Source organism: Megalobrama amblycephala, linkage group LG1, assembly GCF_018812025.1.
Source record: "Megalobrama amblycephala isolate DHTTF-2021 linkage group LG1, ASM1881202v1, whole genome shotgun sequence".
Lineage (NCBI taxonomy): Eukaryota > Metazoa > Chordata > Actinopteri > Cypriniformes > Xenocyprididae > Megalobrama > Megalobrama amblycephala.
The window spans coordinates 53,049,778-53,070,433 of NC_063044.1; the positions used below are offsets into that span (position 1 = coordinate 53,049,778).

The following is a 20,656-nucleotide window of genomic DNA, read 5'->3' on the forward strand; positions in this document are numbered from 1 at the left end:
TGTTCGTCTGAAAGAAGATAGTCATATACACCTAGGATGGCTTGAGGGTGAGTAAATCATGGGATAATTTTCATTTTTGGGTGAACTATCCTTTAAGTTTCATGAGTGTAACTGCTACAGAACAGAAGAAGAACTGAGTTAGTTCAGTCTAAAACTAGATCACGTCATCAGCTGGGGTGTGTTTGCTCAAAGGCGGCCCGAAGCAGCAAACCCTAATGTTTTCCAGACAGAAACAATCCCATTCCCCGTGACTCACTGTCTTACAACAGGAAAATAGTCACTACACTATTTTATAACAGATATTAAATCTTGACTCACTTCTCCAGTGGTCTAGAGCCATGACGGTAAACCAAGATGTAGACACAGAGGGAAAGACTGGGACTACAGAAACTATGACGCCATGACTAAAATATAAAATGACGAATAAATAAAAAAAAATTAAAAAAAAAAAATTCTAATCTTAAAATGTGTCAAGTAAAAATGTATAGAGGTAGATAAATAGTTATGTACTGTTATTGTTGCACTTTAATAAAATAGGCTATTCCAGCTGTTAATTAAGCCAATTAAACCTTAAGTTATTAAGTTAATAACTTAATTATATCTTATTTAAGTTAATAAATTAAATATTTAAGTTAATTAAATCGTATTCCTAAATGACAAGGATTCACTTGGATTTGTCTATTAAACCTTTAACAAAATCACACTGGAACATTTAAAACTGTGTTCGCGCTGCCGCTGAGCCAGAGAGAGCCGTTGTCATGTATAGGTATGAAACAGATTCAAAGTCTTTTTAACCACGCAGTATCATTATTTCTCTCTTACAAATATTCATATTTTTCACAGAAGTACTGGGATAAAAGTTTATACTTTGGATATAAACACTGATGTCTATGGAAACTATCAATAGAGTAAATCACTTTTAGAAAGCAACATGGCGCTTCAAATAATGATTATATTGATTACAACATTACACCAGTAGGTGGAGACAAGTGACTGTTAAAAAAATGTGTTTTTCATTGAATCATTCATTCAAGAGATTCATTTAAAAAAAAAAAAAAAAAAAAACACAGATTCATCCAGTAATGAAACAAGTGAAGAATTTATGAATGAGTCATTGAATCATTGCAGCAATAACATTTTTTCAGAACCTCTAGTAAATTTCATGTTATTTTAAGTTGTCTGATCAGAATCGTGGGAGAATTGTGATCTCTGTTTCAAACAAACAAAAAAAATTGTGATTCTCAATTTATTCAGAACCGTGCAGCTCAAACATCTTCACTTCAATCAATGGACTCACAGTGTAAACTCCCTCACATTTTTGTTTCTTTCCAGAAGGTCAGTGGGGGTCACTGTTTGAGTTTCTCTAGGTTCAACCGACCCCAACAGGAGGAGCATTTGTTTAGCATAATCTTTTATGACATCCCAAACCAAAGAGCTTCTCCTCACCTGACACCTCACGGCTGCTGCACATAAAACCATGACAATAAATCAGACACACTCTAAAAAAGAACCACCTACACTGATGGACATACGCATCAGTTTTTGACCGTGGCATTAAAGGGATGAAAATTATCCCATGATTTACTCCCCCTCAAGCCATCCTAGGTGAATATCTTCTTTCAGACAAACACAACTGGAGATATATTTAAAAATATCCTTGCTCTTCCAAGCTTTATAAATGGTAGTGAAGATCAATTACACAGATTTTTCCAAACAATAAAGAAAAAGCTGAAAAGCCCTATTCGGACGGGATTAGTTTTACATGGGGAGGTGGAGTAAAGTAATTTTACCTCAGGACGTCTGTAATATTAATTGGCCAATTCGCACGGGACAAGACATCTCAGTAAAACTAGCAGAAGTTGGGAAGGGTAACTCGATTTACGCACCGCCGTCACCTCCCTGTCGTCATGTGGGTATACGTTGCTTCCTGATACCATGTGCGCAAACACATATAATCTAAATATATAAACTATAAATAACAGTTAGGTCCGTTTTATTAATTCAATTCTGATTGATTTATGATGGAAATAGGCACTAAAGATAAAATTAGTTTTGTGCCTCTGACAATTGCTTAGATCTTTTTGCTCTGAATGGTATGTAGAAAATATTTGGTTTGCCACAGATTTGTCCCACCACCTACAACACAAATGAATGTTTCTTTAAGTGCTTCCATGCTTGAAAAATGCGCAGAAAACTACATTTAAACAGGAAATGACGGGATTTTACCGTACATATTTACAGCGGGTCTATTCGAACGGGATTAGTATCACCTGAGGTAATTTTTCTGGACCTTTTTACAGAAGGTAAAAGTCGCCGTAATCTTTGCTGATATTCTCCGTAATGATTAATGAGATGGCACATTCGGACGGGACTAAAATCACTGAGAAGCTCTGGTAATAATTACTTTACCCCCATGTAAAACTAATCCCGTCCGAATAGGGCTTAAGAGTGCATAGTTTCTGTCTAGGCCTAGTCATGACATCTGTGGAAACGTCAGCAGCTCTTTATGCTGACAGAGAGCCAATAGAAGTGAATCTCCACTAATTAAATGCTCTTTAGCTTCTTGATCAATATTGTAACTCAAAGCGTCTCTACCTCAAACATGCCATCCATTATAGTCCATACAAACCATCTGGACGTTCTGCACGTCTCAGCGGGAGGGACCGATTGATTTCTTGATAATTAAAGTATGTTGACGTGGCTCTGTTCTAATCTTTAGAGAAGTGGCAGTCTAATTAGCACAACATCCAGCACGTATGGCATGCTAACAACTTCAGACACACAAAACTGCTGGTTAAGAATATTGATAAACAGCTCGTGCTGTAAACCATTTCAGTGCAGTCACCTGTAAGTTAGCCATTACTAGATTTTTTTCCCCTCAAGAAAAATCAAACTATCTGTATCGGCAAAAGTCATTCTGAATAATCGGTTATCGGTATCTGCAAAGAAATTTAGTATCGGTGCATCTCTAACAAATACAGACTGAAACTCAAAGCTTTTCACTATAGCCTGCCAAAAAAAAAAAGTTTTAAAAGGTTTAACTTGAGTACATTATGACAGAAATATATTACTATCGCACAGTAGAATGTACTAATAATAACACTAATACGGTTAATTATTCCTTAAAAGATGTTTTATCACAATTTTTGTACGTTTACATTTTACCAGTAAACCTCTGCTGCACAATACTTTGTTTGCCAAAAAATTAAAGGAATTGTTCCAATTTAATTTGATTAGCCTACATTTTAAAAGATTAAACTGTTAAAAATGTATGCATTCATTTGATTACCACCGGTTTTGATAATACATTTTTATTAAATCAAAAACTCAGAATTCAGAAAAATTAAAATAGACAACACACACAAAAACATTTCATAGGACACAATTATTAACATTTTAATAAATTATTAAAGTGTTAAAGTTTTATTTATTCAATTGATTGAAAATTTATGGAAAGATGATGTCATAGCACCCTAGCTTTAAAGAGAATATTAGCTATAAAAAGCCTTATTTACATTTTCTGAAGCCACTTCAAGTCTGTCAGCACAAAAACATCAGAGAGTCTCTTTATAACTCTAACAAACATGGATGCTTCCATATTTAGAAAGTGTTAATCAGTCAAACTATATCAGCTCACTTCCTTACTGCACTCTTAATGTGACACCACATATCAAGATGATCTACAGGCGATATGCATTTTTAAATCTGTGTAAAATTCCACAGAAAGGTTTGCTGATATGAGACGGGCTGAAAATGGCTGTGCATAAAATAGCTTTTAAGGCTGGCATTGTAGGGTGCAACAGATTTGTTGTGATATTGAGATATGTGGGTCATGTGTTAAAAAAAGCAAAGGCATAAGTGTGAACTACAGTCGTGTTTGACGCTGTGATTGATGTTGTGCAAAAAAAACAAAACCAAAAAACAACTCAAATCTACAGTGCAAAATGATTCAGAAATACGCTGGCCATCTGTAAGGTGAGACTGAATACAAATCAGACGTTCAGAACAGATAATGCAAAATCCAAAGTTCGACTTCAGGATAATGTCAACACAACCAGATGGCCAACATCTTCTCAAGACAAACAAATAAGAAAATGCAAACAGTTGACAGCAAACCTACCTAACTGACAGATGGTGCTTTTCTGATATGCACCAAAAAAAGCTACATAAATCACAACAATAAAGAGAATATGATGCATATAGTCAGGATATAAACCCCTAGTTAACACATCTCACCTCATGAGTGTTTACACTCCAACTGAGACAAAACAACACTTATTCTTCCATGACACACTTTTTTTGTGCATGCACATTTCTGACAGGCAATATTTGCATGCATATGTCTGAATATGCATATAAATTAGAAGTGGTGTTTGAAAACCTAGTGAGCCTACGTAGACAGCATTGCCTATGATGCCCAAGAATGCTGCTGCGAATGCCTATGATGCCCAAAAATTCTGTTGAAAATGCCTATGATTCATAAAAAATTTGTGGCAAATGCCAATGATGCTCAAAAATGCTGCTGTAAATTCCTATGATGCCCAAAAAATGCTGCGGCAAATGCCTATGATGCTGAAAAATGCTGCTGCACATACTTATGGTGCCCAAAAATGCTGCTGCAAACGCCTATGATGCTCAAAAATGCTGCTGCACATGCTTATGGTGCCCAAAAATGCTGCTGCGAACGCCTATGATGCTCAAAAATGCTGACTGCACATGCTTATGGTGCCCAAAAATGCTGTTACAAATGCCTATGATGCTCAAAAATGCTGCTGTAAATGCCTATAATGCCCAAAAATGCTGCTGCACACGCTTATGATGCCCAAGAATGCTGCTGCGAATGCCTACGATTCCCAAAAATACTGCTGCGAATGCCTATGATGCCCAAAAATGCTGTTGCAAATGCCTGATGCGTAAAAATTCCACGGCAAATGCCTATGATGCTCAAAAATGCTGCTGTAAATTCCTATGATGCCCAAAAAATGCTGCGGCAATTGCCTATGTTGCCCAAAAACGCTGCTGCAAATGCCTATGATTCTCAAAAATGCTGCTGTACATACTTATGGTGCCCAAAAATGCTGCTGCAAACACCTGTGATGCCCAAAAATGCTGCTGCAAATGCCAGATGCTCAAAAAATGCTGTTGCAAATGACTATTATGCTCAAAAAATACTGCTGCAATGATGCTATGATGCCCAAAAATGCTGCTGCAAAATACCTATGATGCCCAAAAAAATACTGCTGCTAATGCCTGTGATGACCAAAAATGCTGCAACATGTGCCTGACTCCCAAAATGATGCATGCAACTATTTTACCCAAAAGTGCAGCAACACATGCCTATGATACCCAAAACACTGCTACATGCATTTATGATGATTGATGATGTCCAAAACCACTGCATGCTCCAATATCATCCCAATCTACTGCAAGCACCTATGATGCTCCCCAAAAAGCTGCTGCACACGCCTCAGATGCCCCGGACTGCTGCAGCATGTGCCTATGACTCCCAAAATGCAGCATGCACCTATTGTTTCTCAAAAATCTGCTGCACACGCCTATGATGCCCAGAAATGTTGCACACACACACACACACCTTTAACACCCCCAAAATCCTGCAAGCGAGTAAAAAGCCCCCCCAAATAATCTGCATACCCATGATGCACACAAAAATGTTGCTGCATGCATTTGATGATCTGCTGCAGCTTGTATCCATGACACCCCAAACTTACTGCATGCACTCGGTCCCTGTTGCTCAAAAATGCTTCCCACGTCTGCCATGCCCTTATGATAAGCAAAAATGTTTCTGCTCATGCATATTGATGCTCTATTAAGGCTGCTGCTGCACACAATGGCCACAATACTGCACAACGTACGACGCTCGTCAATGCTGTCTAGATAGGCAGCTCACTAGGGATTGAGACACAGCCCAGAGGCGGTGAAAGCGAAACGAAAAATTTGTGCAACATAGGCACAGTAGCACGTGCTCCCGGCGTTCCATCATAACAACAACAACAATAACAGCGATGATGATGATGGTATGATAAGCATGATGAAGATGAAGGTTATAATAACTCACACTCTCGGCAGCTGCAGGGGTGGCGCCCCCCGCCGCAGAAACACCCCATCCACGAACACCCCGTTTTTCCCTAGACAGCGCAGATAAAACTCTCCTCCGCCCGGGCCCGAGCCCGTGTCCTCCGCCGCGGCGGTGAAGATCTCCAGGTGCCGGCGGGAGATGAAGCTCGAGTGGCCCATGCTCACGTCCACCGAACCCTGCGACGAGTTCCGACCCACCGTCACCGAGCGCTTCTTCATCACATATTCAAACTCACGGCCCTCTAAACGGGCCACCGCTGCCATCTTTATCTTTCCTCACACGGAACGGGGCACGATGAATATGAAGGGAAAATATGAAACGTTAAACGTGCCCGACCGGAGACACCAGCATCAGCGGCGGCGACTCGACCCACCGCCGCGACAAGCCACAGAGAGAAAGGGAAAGGGGGATTAGCCAATCAAAGCGCGCTAGTGGAAAGGGCGCCGTGATTGACAGGGAGGCCAACCAATTAGAGACGCTCTAAGGAATGCGGTAATTCAATCACAGCCAATGAAGTAAAAAATATGGATGGTTTGACGGACTGAAGGTCGGTTGCGCTGTGCCTCAACACGCACGTACGTGGAGAATTGTCAACACCGGACTGGAGATTGGTTATGGACGCGGAATGGATTTATAATAATAAAATAATAACAAAAAAATATGGAATACAAATAAAATACAGTCAATTATAGAATATTAACGTTAAATATAAAAATAGATTCCTGCAATAGAGCAAATATTTATTTTTATTCATACAAATGTTTATTTGTATTCATATTTTTTCTTTTTTTTCTATATGTGCCTATTAAAGGGTTAGCTCACCCAAAAATAAATATTGTCATTTATTACTCACCCTCATGTTGTTCCACACCCGAAAGACCCTCGTTCATCTTCAGAACACAAATTAAGATATTTTTGTTGAAATCCGATGGCTCAGTGAGGCCTGCATAGGGAGCAAGGGATTTCCTCTCTCAAGATCCATTAATGTACTAAAACCATATTTAAATCAGTTCATGTGAGTACAGTGGTTCAATATTAATATTATAAAGTGACGAGAATATTTTTTATGCGCCAAAAAAACAAAATAACGACTTAGTGATGGCAGATTTCAAAACACTGCTTCAGGAAGCTTCGGAGCATAATGAATCAGCGTGTTGAATCAGCAGTTCGGAGCGCCAAAGTCACGTGATTTCAGCAGTTTGGAAGTTTGACACGTGATCCGAATCATGATTCGACACAAAAGATTCATAACGCTCCAAATCTTCCTGAAGCAGTGTTTTGATCGGCCATCACTATATAAGTCATTATTTTGTTTTTTTGGCGCACCAAAAATATTCTCGTCGCTTTATAATATTAATATTGAACCACTGTACTCACATGAACTGATTTAAATATGTTTTTAATACACTAATGGATCTTGAGAGAGGAAATGTCATTGCTGGCTATGGAGGCCTCGCTGAGCCATCAGATTTCAACTAAAATATCTTAATTTGTGTTCTGAAGATGAACGAAAGTCTTACGGGTGTGGAACAGCATGAGGGTAATTAATAAATGACAGAATTTTCATTTTTGGGTGAACTAACCCTTTATTGCTTTGGGAATATCGCAAATGCAGCAGTTCTACCAATAAAAGTTTATTTTATATCATTGGCATGGGACAATTTTGAACATTTTAAACCCATTTAAAACATTTCGAAATGTTTAAAATTTTGCCAAAAAAAAAAAAAAATCAGAATTTATAAATGTGGATGAATAAAATTAACCAACGTTTTAAGTCATCGCCAATTTAACAAACTATATATATATATATATATATATATATATATATATATATATATATAGCCTATATATATATATATATATATATATATATACACACTATAATCCTTCACTGATCTTTAATCAAAAAGCTTATAATAATCTATGTTTATAAACTAAAAAAGAAAGCGTATAACCCTAACATTATTACCCAGTGTATGTGAAAACTGAGTAACCCTGGAGCAGGATCTCACTGAAATCCACTCCGTGTTTTACGGCTCTCCGCGTCTGCAGTCGCTGATTCCCCCATAATCCTCAGCGCCGTCAGCGTGTGTTTTGAGTATGGAGGTCATGAAAACAAACGCGTTTTTTGCCGCGTTTTAAGCGCGAAAACCACCCCTTTCTCAAACTACACACAGAACAGCGTTCATACGTTCAGCAGACGTCGTTTCTATAGAGAAGTGAACGCGTATCGGGAAATGCGCGAGCATACGCGCGGAACATGTGCTCGTGCAGGGTGACGTCATCTCTTCCTGGTGTTTGTAAACAGTGCTGCTGGGTGTGACCCGCCCGGGCGCGTTCACACCTCATTACAGCTCTGAGAGGACGCGCATGCTGCTTGTGGAACAATAGACAATCTTGTTCTACATAATCCCTTTCACACCTACTAACATTCATTTATTTATTTATTTTATAGTACAGTAGAACCATGTTTATGGATATACACTATGGTTTTCCTGATTTTGTTTTCTTAAAGTACACATGAAATCAAAATTGACCTTATTTATTTTGTTAGCTCAAATTGCTAGTTCATCCGTGCAAGTCAATCCACAAAAAAAAAATTGTTTGGCTTTGTAATATTTAATCAAAATCTGAAAATGCTCCTCCCCTCTGCTACGGTGCCCCTTCTCTAATGACGTCAGTTTGACATCTTGGGTTGAAATCGCTTAAACCACTCCCCTCCAACCGTTCGTCTGCTATGAGCTGGTGATGGAGAGGAGGAGCGCTAAAGTAAAACTCTGCCCTCTATTCAATATTCCGTTTCACTTGGAAATACGTCACAACACTGGAGAAAAGTAGTTTGCAACTTACGGTTCACGCAGACTTTAACCCTTATAGGGTCTTTGGGGTCTTTTTAGACCCCAAACGACGTTTGCTAAAAAAAAAAAAAAAGTTCTCTTTGTCCAAATGACATGAAACTTTGTACAGTTGTTAACACTTTCTAGATATAATACAAATAATAATAAAAAATGGAGTGATATCTTGTTTTTATGTTAGTGTAGAGAAAAAAAAAAAAAAAAAATATAGCTGCGAGCAGCGATGGCGGGCCCAAGCCCGGTGGCACCGCCACCCCGGTGGCTTCAGGGCAACTGTGCACAGCGGGCAATAGGCACTTAAAACGGTTAAACATCAAAGGACTATGTCAAATTCACTCCACATTTACTGCACTACAAGGTGCCACTATAGAGCCCCTCCTCCCTGCCCATTTTCAAAGGATTACATGTGCCAAGTTTTAACATTATTCTGATGAATTTTGAAGCAAATCAGGTAAAAATAAGAGGGTGATCTCAATGTATGCTGAAAGTGACACATTTTCTGCTTCCAGTTGGTGGCGCTATGACTTTGAATCACAATAGTCACATCCATGTGATCAGCCTTGTACAACGAAGACTAAGCCGAAGTTTCATCAAAATCAATTAATGTATGCAGGAGTTAAAACACTTTGTTTCCCTTTTCTTGCCATAAATTCGTTGCCTCGCCACGGCCAAACCGTTTGAGATATCCAAAATCCGTTTGCAATTAAACAACTTCAATGTGTTAGCAACAAGTTAAAAAAAGCTTGGTGTAAATTGGATAAACCCTGTAGGAGTAGTATTATAAAATTCATAGCCTGTTTTTTCAAAAAATTAACATTCAAACCAAAATAGCTGACTTCCTAATGCTAATGAGCTAATGAATGTAAATTAGAAAATTGTCCGGCTTGATGAGAACAATATGTGTACCGAGTTTGGTGACTGTAGGAAAAACTAACCCCCCCACTTTTGTCAAAAGGTGGCGCTACTGAGCCCCTCCACCACGCCCATTTCTATGGCTTTGTCCATGTCTACTGGTTGACAATATTGATGTGTGTGTCGAGTTTCATGCAATTTGAAGCATGTTAAGAGCCTCAAAAACACTCAAGAATATTATTACAGTTTGACCTGTTGCCATGGCAACAATATTTCAAATATCAAAAATCCTGTCATAGGTCTACATCTGCTGTGTATTGACATTACACTGATGAAGTTTGAAGCAAATCAGGTAAAAATAAGAGGGTGATCTCAAAACATTTCAAAAAGTGATACACTTCCTGCTGCCAGTTGGTGGCGCTATAACTTTGACTCACAATAGTCACATACATGTGATCAGACTCCTATAACGAACACACTCGTGAAGTTTCATAAAGATCAATATATGTATGCAGACGTTATAACACATTTCCTGTTTCCTTTTTCTCGCCATAAATTCGTTGCCTCGCCACGGCCAAACCGTTCGAGATATCAAAAATCCCCTGGCAATTTTTCATCATCAGTGTCTTGACTTCATGCTGACCGAGTTTGGTGGCGATCGGATTAATCGTCTAGGAGGAGTATATCAAATTCCAGAGCATGCGTTTTTCAAACAACCCTTAATAGCTGACTTCCTGTTGGCGTGGTGTTTAACTTAGAGCACGAAAGTTGTTCGGCCCGATGAGGTCTATATGTGTACTGAGTTTCATACTAATACGTGCAAGCGTGTTTAATATATGGACCAAATTTTCAGACTTTTTTCAAGGGGGCGCTGTCGAGCCCCCCTGCCACGCCCGGGTACCAGCCTCTCCGGCGTCCTAATGGCCGCGGATTCCAATGTGTGTGCCAATTTTCAAGAGTTTTTGAGCATGTTAAGGCCCCCAAAATGCCCCGGAAGACGGAAAAAAAAAATAAAAAAAAAAAATAAATAATAATCCTTAGAAGAACAAGAGGGCCCTGCGCGAATTTTCGCTTGGGCCCTAAAAACTCACTCAGGGTCTCTGCGGTCTCCAGATACCTCAGGCAACAAAATGTAATTTTGTAACAATATAATATATTTTTTAAAAAACAAATGTAATTTTACTCTGTTTATTAATGTTTTTACTCCACATTTGTGCAGTTTTTGGAGGATTAGTCATATATATTTTTTTTTACATTTATATAAATACATGAAAACAGCTTTTTATGTAAAATTCACTTTATAAAAGACCCACATTTCTAACTTTCATTCATGTGGATAACATGGATAATTTGACATGGTTTAGTGTAAGATTTTTGCCCATCTTTTGGAAAATGCAGTTTTAAAAGTAAAAAAAACTATAATTTTTACCAGTAGATGCTGCAGAGCTCCACTATTTGCTATGTGTTATTTGACTGACTGAAAGACATCTTTTCACAAGTATTTTTCAGTTGGATTCATATCTAAATATGAAATCATGAAATGAAATCACAATTATAACAATAAAAGCTACTTTTTGTCAAAGTTTAGAATTTTTTTGTATTTTTTGGATTCATATGTGAAAAGATGTCTTTCAGTCAGTCAAATAGCACATAGCAAATAGTGGAGCTCTGCAGCATCTACTGGCAAAAATGATAGTTTTTTTTTTTTTTTAAACTGCATTTTCCAAAAGATGGGCAAAAATCTTACACTAAACCATGTCAAAATATCCATGTTATCCCCATGAATGAAAGTTAAAAAATGTGGATCTTTTATAAAGTGAATTTTACATAAAAAGCTGTTTTTGTATAAAAACCTATTTAAAAAATATTTATTTATTTATATGAATTAAAAAGATATGATAAATCCTCCAAAAACATTAATAAACAGAGTAAAATTACATTTGTTAAAAAAAAAAAAAAAAAAAAAAAATTATTTTGTTACAAAATTGGTTTGTTGCCTGGGGTCTGTGGAGATCCAAAAGACCCTGAGTGTAGCCCCCAAACAAAGACCGCACAAGGGTTAAACATACAATATTGCCATTGTTAGCCTGTCATTTGAACATATATCATGATTCTTTAGGAGTACCTTGTAAATATCATTAAATAATTATTCAAGATCATGGTCACTATGGAAATTTAATGTCCACACTTCTAATATCACATATCTGGCAGTTTGCACCGATTGTAAACAACAACACAAGCATCTTGTTTACAAACTAAATGCAATTCACATAAAATGTAAATATGAAGCGTATATTGGCAAAGTCTTTGCCAAAAGGTGGGATAACTGCATTAAAAGTGCCCATTCATGTGTGTTCATGACTAGTTAATTCAGCCACTAGAGGGAGACGTTACGCTGATGTTTCGGGAGAGAGGGTGTGGTGATGACTGCCTTCCTAATGAAATGACCGTTCAAGCAAATGTTTGACTGCTGTTCAATCCCCATGCACGTTTTGTAAATGACCACTGAGGGAAAGAAATCTGCAGGTGAATGTCACTCAGATCGAGACTGATGTTATTAAAGTCTGATGCAACACTTACATTTATTCATTCAGTAGACGCTTTTCACATCAAGGCACATTAGATAGCTCTATCAATCTAAATATAAAATAATAGAGTCCACACCACAACTATAACAATAATGGCACCAAGAAATATATTAGGAATCACTTTCAGAACCTATTTTTTTCAGTTGGTGAACAATATTAAAAGAAAACAAAACAAAAAACGTCAGAATCATCAGAGCCAATCAGAATCCATCCTGGAGCATTTAAAGCAGCATACAGGTGCTGGTCATATAATTAGAATATCATCAAAAAGTTTATTTATTTCACTAATTCCATTCAAAAAGTGAAACTTCTATATTATATCCATTCATTACACACAGACTGATATATTTCAAATGTTTATTTCTTTTAATTTTGATGATTATAACTGACAACTAAGGAAAATCCCAAATTCAGTATCTCAGAAAATTAGAATATTGTGAAAAGGTTCAATATTGAAGACACCTGGTGCCACACTCTAATCAGCTAATTAACTCAAAACACCTGCAAAGGCCTTTAAATGGTCTCTCAGTCTAGTTCTGTAGGCTACACTATCATGGGGAAGACTGCTGAAAAGACGACCATTAGCCGCGTTTCCACTGCCGGGCCAAAGGCGGGCGTGCTAGTGCATGCCAGGGCCAGTCGCGTTTCCACTGTCACTTCCGGGGCTTGATCGTGCCTCTTCGGTGCTTCCTCGGTGCCAAAGGCACAGGTTTTTTGGCCCGCCGAAAACCTTGGTCCAAAGCGGGCCAGCTGAGGCTTGAGGCACGGTCGAGGTGAAAGGTGGAGCTAATCGTAGTCAGGTGATGGTCTACACGCTGAAATGGGTTGGGTTGTGTGACGTTTGATCAAGGGAGGTGTGTTTAAGGGCGGTTTTTAGATCAGCGCTGCGGAGCTAGCGGACCGACAGTGGAAACGCAATTTGATTTTGGCCTCGGTGCCTAAGGTCTGTGGCCATAGGCCCAGCCCGGCACGCTGTTAGCCCTGGCTCGCACTGGCCCGACAGTGGAAAACCGGCTATTGACACCTTGCACAAGGAGGGCAAGACACAAAAGGTCATTGCAAAAGAGGTTGGCTGTTCACAGAGCTCTGTGTCCAAGCACATTAACAGAGAGGCGAAGGGAAGGAAAAGATGTGGTAGAAAAAAGTGTACAAGAAATAGGGATAACCGCACCCTGGCGAGGATTGTGAAACAAAACCCATTCAAAAATGTGGGGGAGATTCACAAAGAGTGGACTGCAGCTAGAGTCAGTGCTTCAAGAACCACTACGCACAGACATATACAAGACATGGGTTTCAGCTGTCGCATTCCTTGTGTCAAGCCATTCTTGAACAACAGACAGCGTCAGAAGCAAAGGACTGGACTGCTGCTGAGTGGTCCAAAGTTATGTTCTCTGATGAAAGTAAATTTTGCATTTCCTTTGGAAATCAGGGTCCCAGAGTCTGGAGGAAGAGAGGAGAGGCACACAATCCACGTTGCTTGAGGTCCAGTGTCAAGTTTCCACAGTCAGTGATGGTTTGGGGTGCCATGTCATCTGCTGGTGTTGGTCCACAGTGTTTTCTGAGGTCCAAGGTCAACGCAGCCGTACACCAGGAAGTTTTAGAGCACTTCATGCTTCCTGCTGCTGACCAACATTATGGAGATGCAGATTTCATTTTCCAACAGGACTTGGCACCTGCATACAGTGCCAAAGCTACCAGTACCTGGTTTAAGGACCATGGTATTCCTGTTCTTAATTGGCCAGCAAACCCGCCTGACCTTAACCCCATAGAAAATCTATGCGGTATTGTGAAGAGGAAGATGCGATATGCCAGACCCAACAATGCAGAAGAGCTGAAGGCCACTATCAGAGCAACCTGGGCTCTCATAACACCTGAGCAGTGCCACAGACTGATCGACTCCATGCCACGCCACATTGCTGCAGTAATTCAGGCAAAAGGAGCCCCAACTAAGTATTGAGTGCTGTACATGCTCATACTTTTCATGTTCATACTTTTCAGTTGGCCAAGATTTCTAAAAATCCTTTCTTTGTATTGGTCTTAAGTAATATTCTAATTTTCTGAGATACTGAATTTGGGATATTCCTTAGTTGTCAGTTATAATCATCAAAATTAAAATAAATAAACATTTGAAATATATCAGTCTGTGTGTAATGAATGAATATAATATACAAGTTTCACTTTTTGAATGGAATTAGTGAAATAAATCAACTTTTTGATGATATTCTAATTATATGACCAGCACCTGTACAACAAAACTGCAGCGCGCGCTAACGAACGAGTTTTTTGGGCCATTCCACTGAATCGGTGCCACTTCTGTCCCCAGCACATTTTATGTATAAATATGCATGAAAATGAACTCTAAAATATATTTTAGTATTAAGCAAAGTGTCTTAAACATTAATCTAACGGCAAATTTAAAATATATAATTTAAAACACTATTAAAAACTACTGAGAATACTAAAAAATAGCATTTGTTACGTGTCCCCGCTAACTAAACCTAAACTTTATTATGAAATATAATCTTATTTTTGCTTCGTTGTGTTACTCCATATACCATCTATGCTAAACAAAAAGAAATGTCATAAGAAATCCATAATATGTTATATAAAATACACATTGTAGTCGTGTCCCCAGGTTTTCACTCACTCCTGTTACCCTCACACATTTCCCCCTCTAAAAAACTTGGAACATTCCACAAGACACATTTTCAACAGGAAGTTGCATCATCTGGATCTTATGCAGGCCATGAGAAGACCAAAAGTAAATCCTCTCATTTTAATTTCTGTATATTTGATGAAATTTTAACTATGACTGAGAAGGTCAATCTCAACGTACTGTCCTGTTACCTAAATTATTTCTTCAATGTTATTTGTTTATTTTAAAAATATTAACTTTAGGTAAGTCACTAGTATTTGCTCAGTGTCCTCATGCTATTAGCATGTACTCCATGTGGCAATTTGTCATGTATTTGATCATATTTGCTTAAAATCTCAATCCTGTTACTTTCAGTCCTGATATTCATATGAAAAATAACAGGACTGAGTTAAGAGTAACAGGAGTGAGTAGAGTCCTCTGTTTTGTTGATTTAATTGTGTGAATATTAGTTGATATAATACTATTCACCTGTATCATGAGTTTTACAGTTGAAATTACTTAAATTGTAGATTTTTAGGATTATTTTTACAGTGTGAATGCCATACTTGCAGGGAGCCAGTCCACCACGACGTGACTTCATCTTTTTGTCTTTCTCTTTCTTATCTTTTGTAGAAGATGGAGAGAACCTATGCTTTGCAGGTGCAAGAAACACACACCCATGGCATGCTGCAAGGGAAGGAGTGGAAAAACACCCGCAACCCTATCTTTTTCCCCCTTTTTTGTCTTTCCTTCCCTCCCTCTTCCTCCACCCTCTCTCTTTTCCTCTCTCTCCACCTCCTTCACTGTGATGTACTATCACATAGAACATCTCTTCAACACAGAAATCTCACTCACACACATGCACACACGGCCATGCACACACTCTTTCTCACACACACATACACATATGGACACTCATTCCTGTTACCCAGTGTTCATTCCTGTTACTAAATTTATTTATTTTTCTAGAAAAATAAAGTTAAACCACTGTTTTTATCAGTTTTGTTTGATCCATCATTTACACAATTGTTAAATAAATTAAATTATTTAAAAATATATAAACTTGAGGCTTTTGTCTTCTTTTAAATGAGAAAATTGTTTTGCATTTTTTATTACCATACACCTTGCCTTAATATAAAGTGATTTTTTTGTCACAAATATCAATTATTTGAACAAATAACCAACCATTTCTTCAAAATAAACACTTTCTTGAGGTGAATACAAAGGAATTAACTGATATGCTTTTAAACATGCTTTTTAAACAGCACATGAGTTTTGGTAACAGGACTGAGAAAAACTGCTTTGAAACCTTGTAAAAACTTAAAGTTGCCTGAGATTGACCAATACACATTTTGAATAGTTAAATGTGTGTAGTATTAGATTCAGCGTTGAAAAAAGATAAAAAAAATAAAGTTTAATTTTGAAGCGTTACAACAAGCAAATGTCACCCATTCAGCCCTTTTATATTTAAAAAAAAAAAAAAAAAAAAAAAAAAAAAAAAGAGTATGTACATTTATAACACTATATATTTTATTATATTATAGTTAATGCTTTAGTAAAAATGACATCTTTCTCTTTTCTGACTGCCGTTATCAATCGCTCCATTTTTTCCCCTCTTTTTGAAAGTTGTGAAAACAAAATTTATTTTGCCATTTGTGCAAATGGAAACACAAAAAATATATTTAATGAGCAAGTTTACCCAACTAATGACAACTCCCGCTTCTGAGAAACCCGGAAATGTGAAAAGGGACTATAAAGTTCTCGTTCTTGGTGTGAACAGACCTTAATGCTGAGTGTTTAACTGAAAATTGGTGCTTCCTTTGTTAGTGTCAATTGATTATTGTAAGAGGTCTGTGTGTCACCTAACAATAAACTTTGTTTTATTACCCAGATGAGCAAACGTGTGAGACTCTGGCAATGGAAAGACTTTTATGAACTGATCACAAACCAGCTGCATAGAAATGGAGACAGCAGGTCAAAGTAATATTTCAGAAGTCAATGAAATAAATTTCTATAACCACTGACTAAGCAGTGGAACTGAACACTTAAGAGGTGCTACTAGTGTATTGAGACACATACAGCAACTTACATGACACAACCATTGTTTTGCTTGTAGATTATTCTGTTATTTATTTGCATATATTAACTTTTTGCATAAGCAGCAATAAATAAAAAAAAAGGTCAATCAAATGTAAGTGTTGTGCATTTAATTGATCATGAAATCATTACAGCCACAGAATGATTGTAGGACAGATTTAATGCTTTATTTAGCTTGAACACTACATGTGACCTACATCACTTATGGGCTAACAATGTTATAAAAAAAAAAATAAATAAAAAAAAACTTTCTACACAGCAATATTAACCATGATAACATGTATTAATGGAGTCACTGTTCCACTTTTCTTTTTTAAGTCACTACAAATGAGTGGCAAAAACGAATAATAATAATTTGTCTTCATGAATGTGACAGAAATCAAGACCTATAGTGGTTCACCGATCAAAACCAAGGAAAGACTTCAAAAATCAGTAGGCGAAAAGTACCCAGATGACCTACTACTTCTGAAGTGTACATATGATGGACACTTTAATATCCCATGAAGCCACGGGAGAGGATTTGTGAATGGCACTGAAGTGACACAACTGACGCTGGTAGGTCACATGATAATGACAACACGGTGAATGTAGCACGTCCGAATTACATTCACAGTATATGGAACATACTTTTTAACCGTCATAAAGTAAATTCAAAATCAAATGTAGTACCTACTCAGTACACGATTTCGGACTGTTTGTCTGCGTTGAATAACTACATTTTCAATAACTAACTGTCCACATCCAACACAACTGGTTCTTGTACCACAACATAAATCTATACTCGTTATTCACCTCTACATGGACAGAATCCCAGTGACAATACCTGCAAAACAGACAAAATGTTATTTAGATAACATTAAAAAAAACCTTTAAAGGGTTCGTTCACCCAAAAATGAAAATTATCCCATGATGATTACTCCCCCTCAAGCCATCTTAGGTGTATATGACCTTCTTTCAGATGAACACAATATATTTAAAAATATCCTGGCTCTTCCAGGCTTTATAATGGTAGTGAAGGGGGGATTTTGAAGCCAAAAAAATGCATCCATCCATCATAAAAGTAATCCATATGCCTCCAGGGGTTAATAAAAGCCTTCTGATGTAAGGCGATGCAGTTTTGTAAGAAAAATTTCCATATTTAAAACTTCTATCTAGCTCCTGGCAGACTTCCATCAAAATCCCAACCCCCCTTTACTGCCATTATAAAGCCTGGAAGAGCTTTATAAAGAGAAGGATGTTTTTAAATATATTTCTGATTGTGTTCGTCTGAAAGAAGATATACATCTAGACTTGAGGGTGAGTAAATCATGGGATCATTTTCATTTTTGGGTGAACTATCCCTTTAAGGCAAGACATTTCACTCGGCAGCCATCTTTGAAACTCATCTCGGGCAGATATTTCAGTCATGCAAGTACAGCTCCTATCTCTTTGAATGGGGAAATATCCAATTCTCCAAAGCTGTTCACCAAGCTTATGATGAAATTTCACATTTGAAATCAATGAAATCTGACAACAACTGTCTCATAAAATTTTGTTTCTAAACGCTCAAATCATGACAAAAAAAAAAAAAAAAAAAAAAAAAATGCATTCACTGAGCAAAGTCTGAGCTTCCTGTGGAGCCAAAAGGCTTTTACCTCTCAGACGGTATAAATATATCTGTGACATAAAAATATGTTTGAAATAGTAATAAAATATAGATAGAATAGAATGTGCAGAATAAGTAAGCCAACAATACAATAGATGATACAATAGAAAAATCTCTCTTACCACCATCTTCTTCGTGTTCAAAATAGCTTTAAAGGAAATGATGTAGCTGCGAAGTTCCAAGGATTTTCTGATTGGTCCTCACAGATCCTCTTTCCACCAATGGTGGAACCCTTTTGCCCCACCCCCATTTTTCACTCCACCAATAACAGAAACTGTTCAATATGCCATATTTTCAACACTGCTAGTACAAAAGCCTTGTTCACACTGTTAGTCCAAATTCAATTTTTTATCCAATTTGAATCTAATCATATTTAGCAAGAGTGAATGGTAAAAAAATAAAGAAATGCACTTTTTACAAATCCGTTTCGAGCTAAAATCATATGTGGTTTGAAATCCTATTCAACCTGCATTTCTGCAAATTTGTTTCAGATATACACAAATTCATGTGTATATATATATATATATATATATATATATATATATATATATATATATATATATATATATATATATATATATATATATATATATATATATATATATATTTATTTCTTACACACATGCATTTCAACCTAAGTTTTGATCTGAAACAAAGTCCACGGACGTGCTTTTAAGGCCCGTTCACACCAAGAACGATACATATATGGTAACTATAATGATAACCATGTTTATAACCACACCAACAAACAATAAGGGTCTGTTTATTCTAAGCTCACGCGCTGCGGTTTCAAAGTGTGCACAACATGTTTTTGCTGTTCTTGATGCATTTACACGGCTTTAACCAGCAGATGTCCTCAGCATGCGCACTTCTTGTACTGTTTTATTCAGCTCTTATGGTGATTTTCTGAAGTGAAAACAGACGCTTCATCTTTTGTGTGATGTACAATAAACTTCATAAAACTCATCAGTAAAGTTTTGGGCATCATTCAGACAAGGTCCGCTACAACAGGCTTACACTAATAAAAGCAAGACAACAACATAAGTTATAATTGTAATTAAACTAAACTATACCTGGTCTATCTCCATGCAGAACATATTCTCTGGCTCTGTAGTCATCATTGTCTGACTCTGGATTGAACTGAACACCATTACTGACAGTTTCTGACATTTTCAGTGCATGAGATTGTCCTATTTTGTTGATGGTATGAGCTCTTGAAGCTCCGCCCTCTTCTTGAAAGCTGCCGGGAGCAGCAGCTCATTTGCATTTAAAGGGACACACACTAAAATGGCGGGGTTTTGCTCACCCCCCAAAAGTGGCATTTTAACATGCTAAAAAAAAAGATTTGTAGGGTAATTTTAAGCAAAAACTTCACATGCAAGCTCTGTTGTAAAAAGGGGCATAATAGGTGCCCTTTAAGATTTGAAAATTGTCTAGTGTGTCCCAGACCTAAGAAAAACATGGTTGACTGAAAGGTTCTTTGAGGAACCTTCTGGTTCTTCTATGACATCACTGTGAAACCCCCTTTTTTAGGAACCTTTAATTTTAAGAGTGTAATGTTTGTTTCATGTGTGTTTTCTGAATTTCTTTCTGCCACAGCACAGGTGGAGTCAGTAATCTAAGGGCTTTGAAGCTAATTAAAGTCAGTGCTTCTGTAAAATGGTGAAATATCCCTCATGCATATCAAACTAACAGATTAATTCAGTAAAGGGACTGTGAGAAATGAGTGACATGTTCATTCTAGAATCTAGAGGGCATTTGATTGTACAAAAATCAGTAAACGCTACAGTGAACAAGAGGAGTCCTTAATACTGTTGGTGCATTTACCACAAAGAGAAAGTCTGAAAACGTTAAATATATATATACACATACACATATATATATATA

General features: G+C 37.3%; 1 protein-coding gene across 3 annotated transcripts in view; it reads right to left on the reverse strand.

Annotated features, from left to right (window-relative positions):
* Nucleotides 1-20,656, reverse strand: part of foxk2b (forkhead box K2b) — a 46,864-nt gene that overhangs the window by 16,941 nt on the left and 9,267 nt on the right. The window contains exon 1 of one of the 3 annotated variants that reach the window (XM_048200932.1): nt 6,077-6,493. The exons of the other annotated variants lie outside the window; for them this stretch is intronic. Coding sequence (XP_048056889.1) covers nt 6,077-6,360 — 284 coding nt within the window. The 5' untranslated portion in view covers nt 6,361-6,493. Of the gene's footprint in view, nt 1-6,076; nt 6,494-20,656 lie in introns of those variants that run through there. 3 annotated transcript variants of the gene reach the window in all.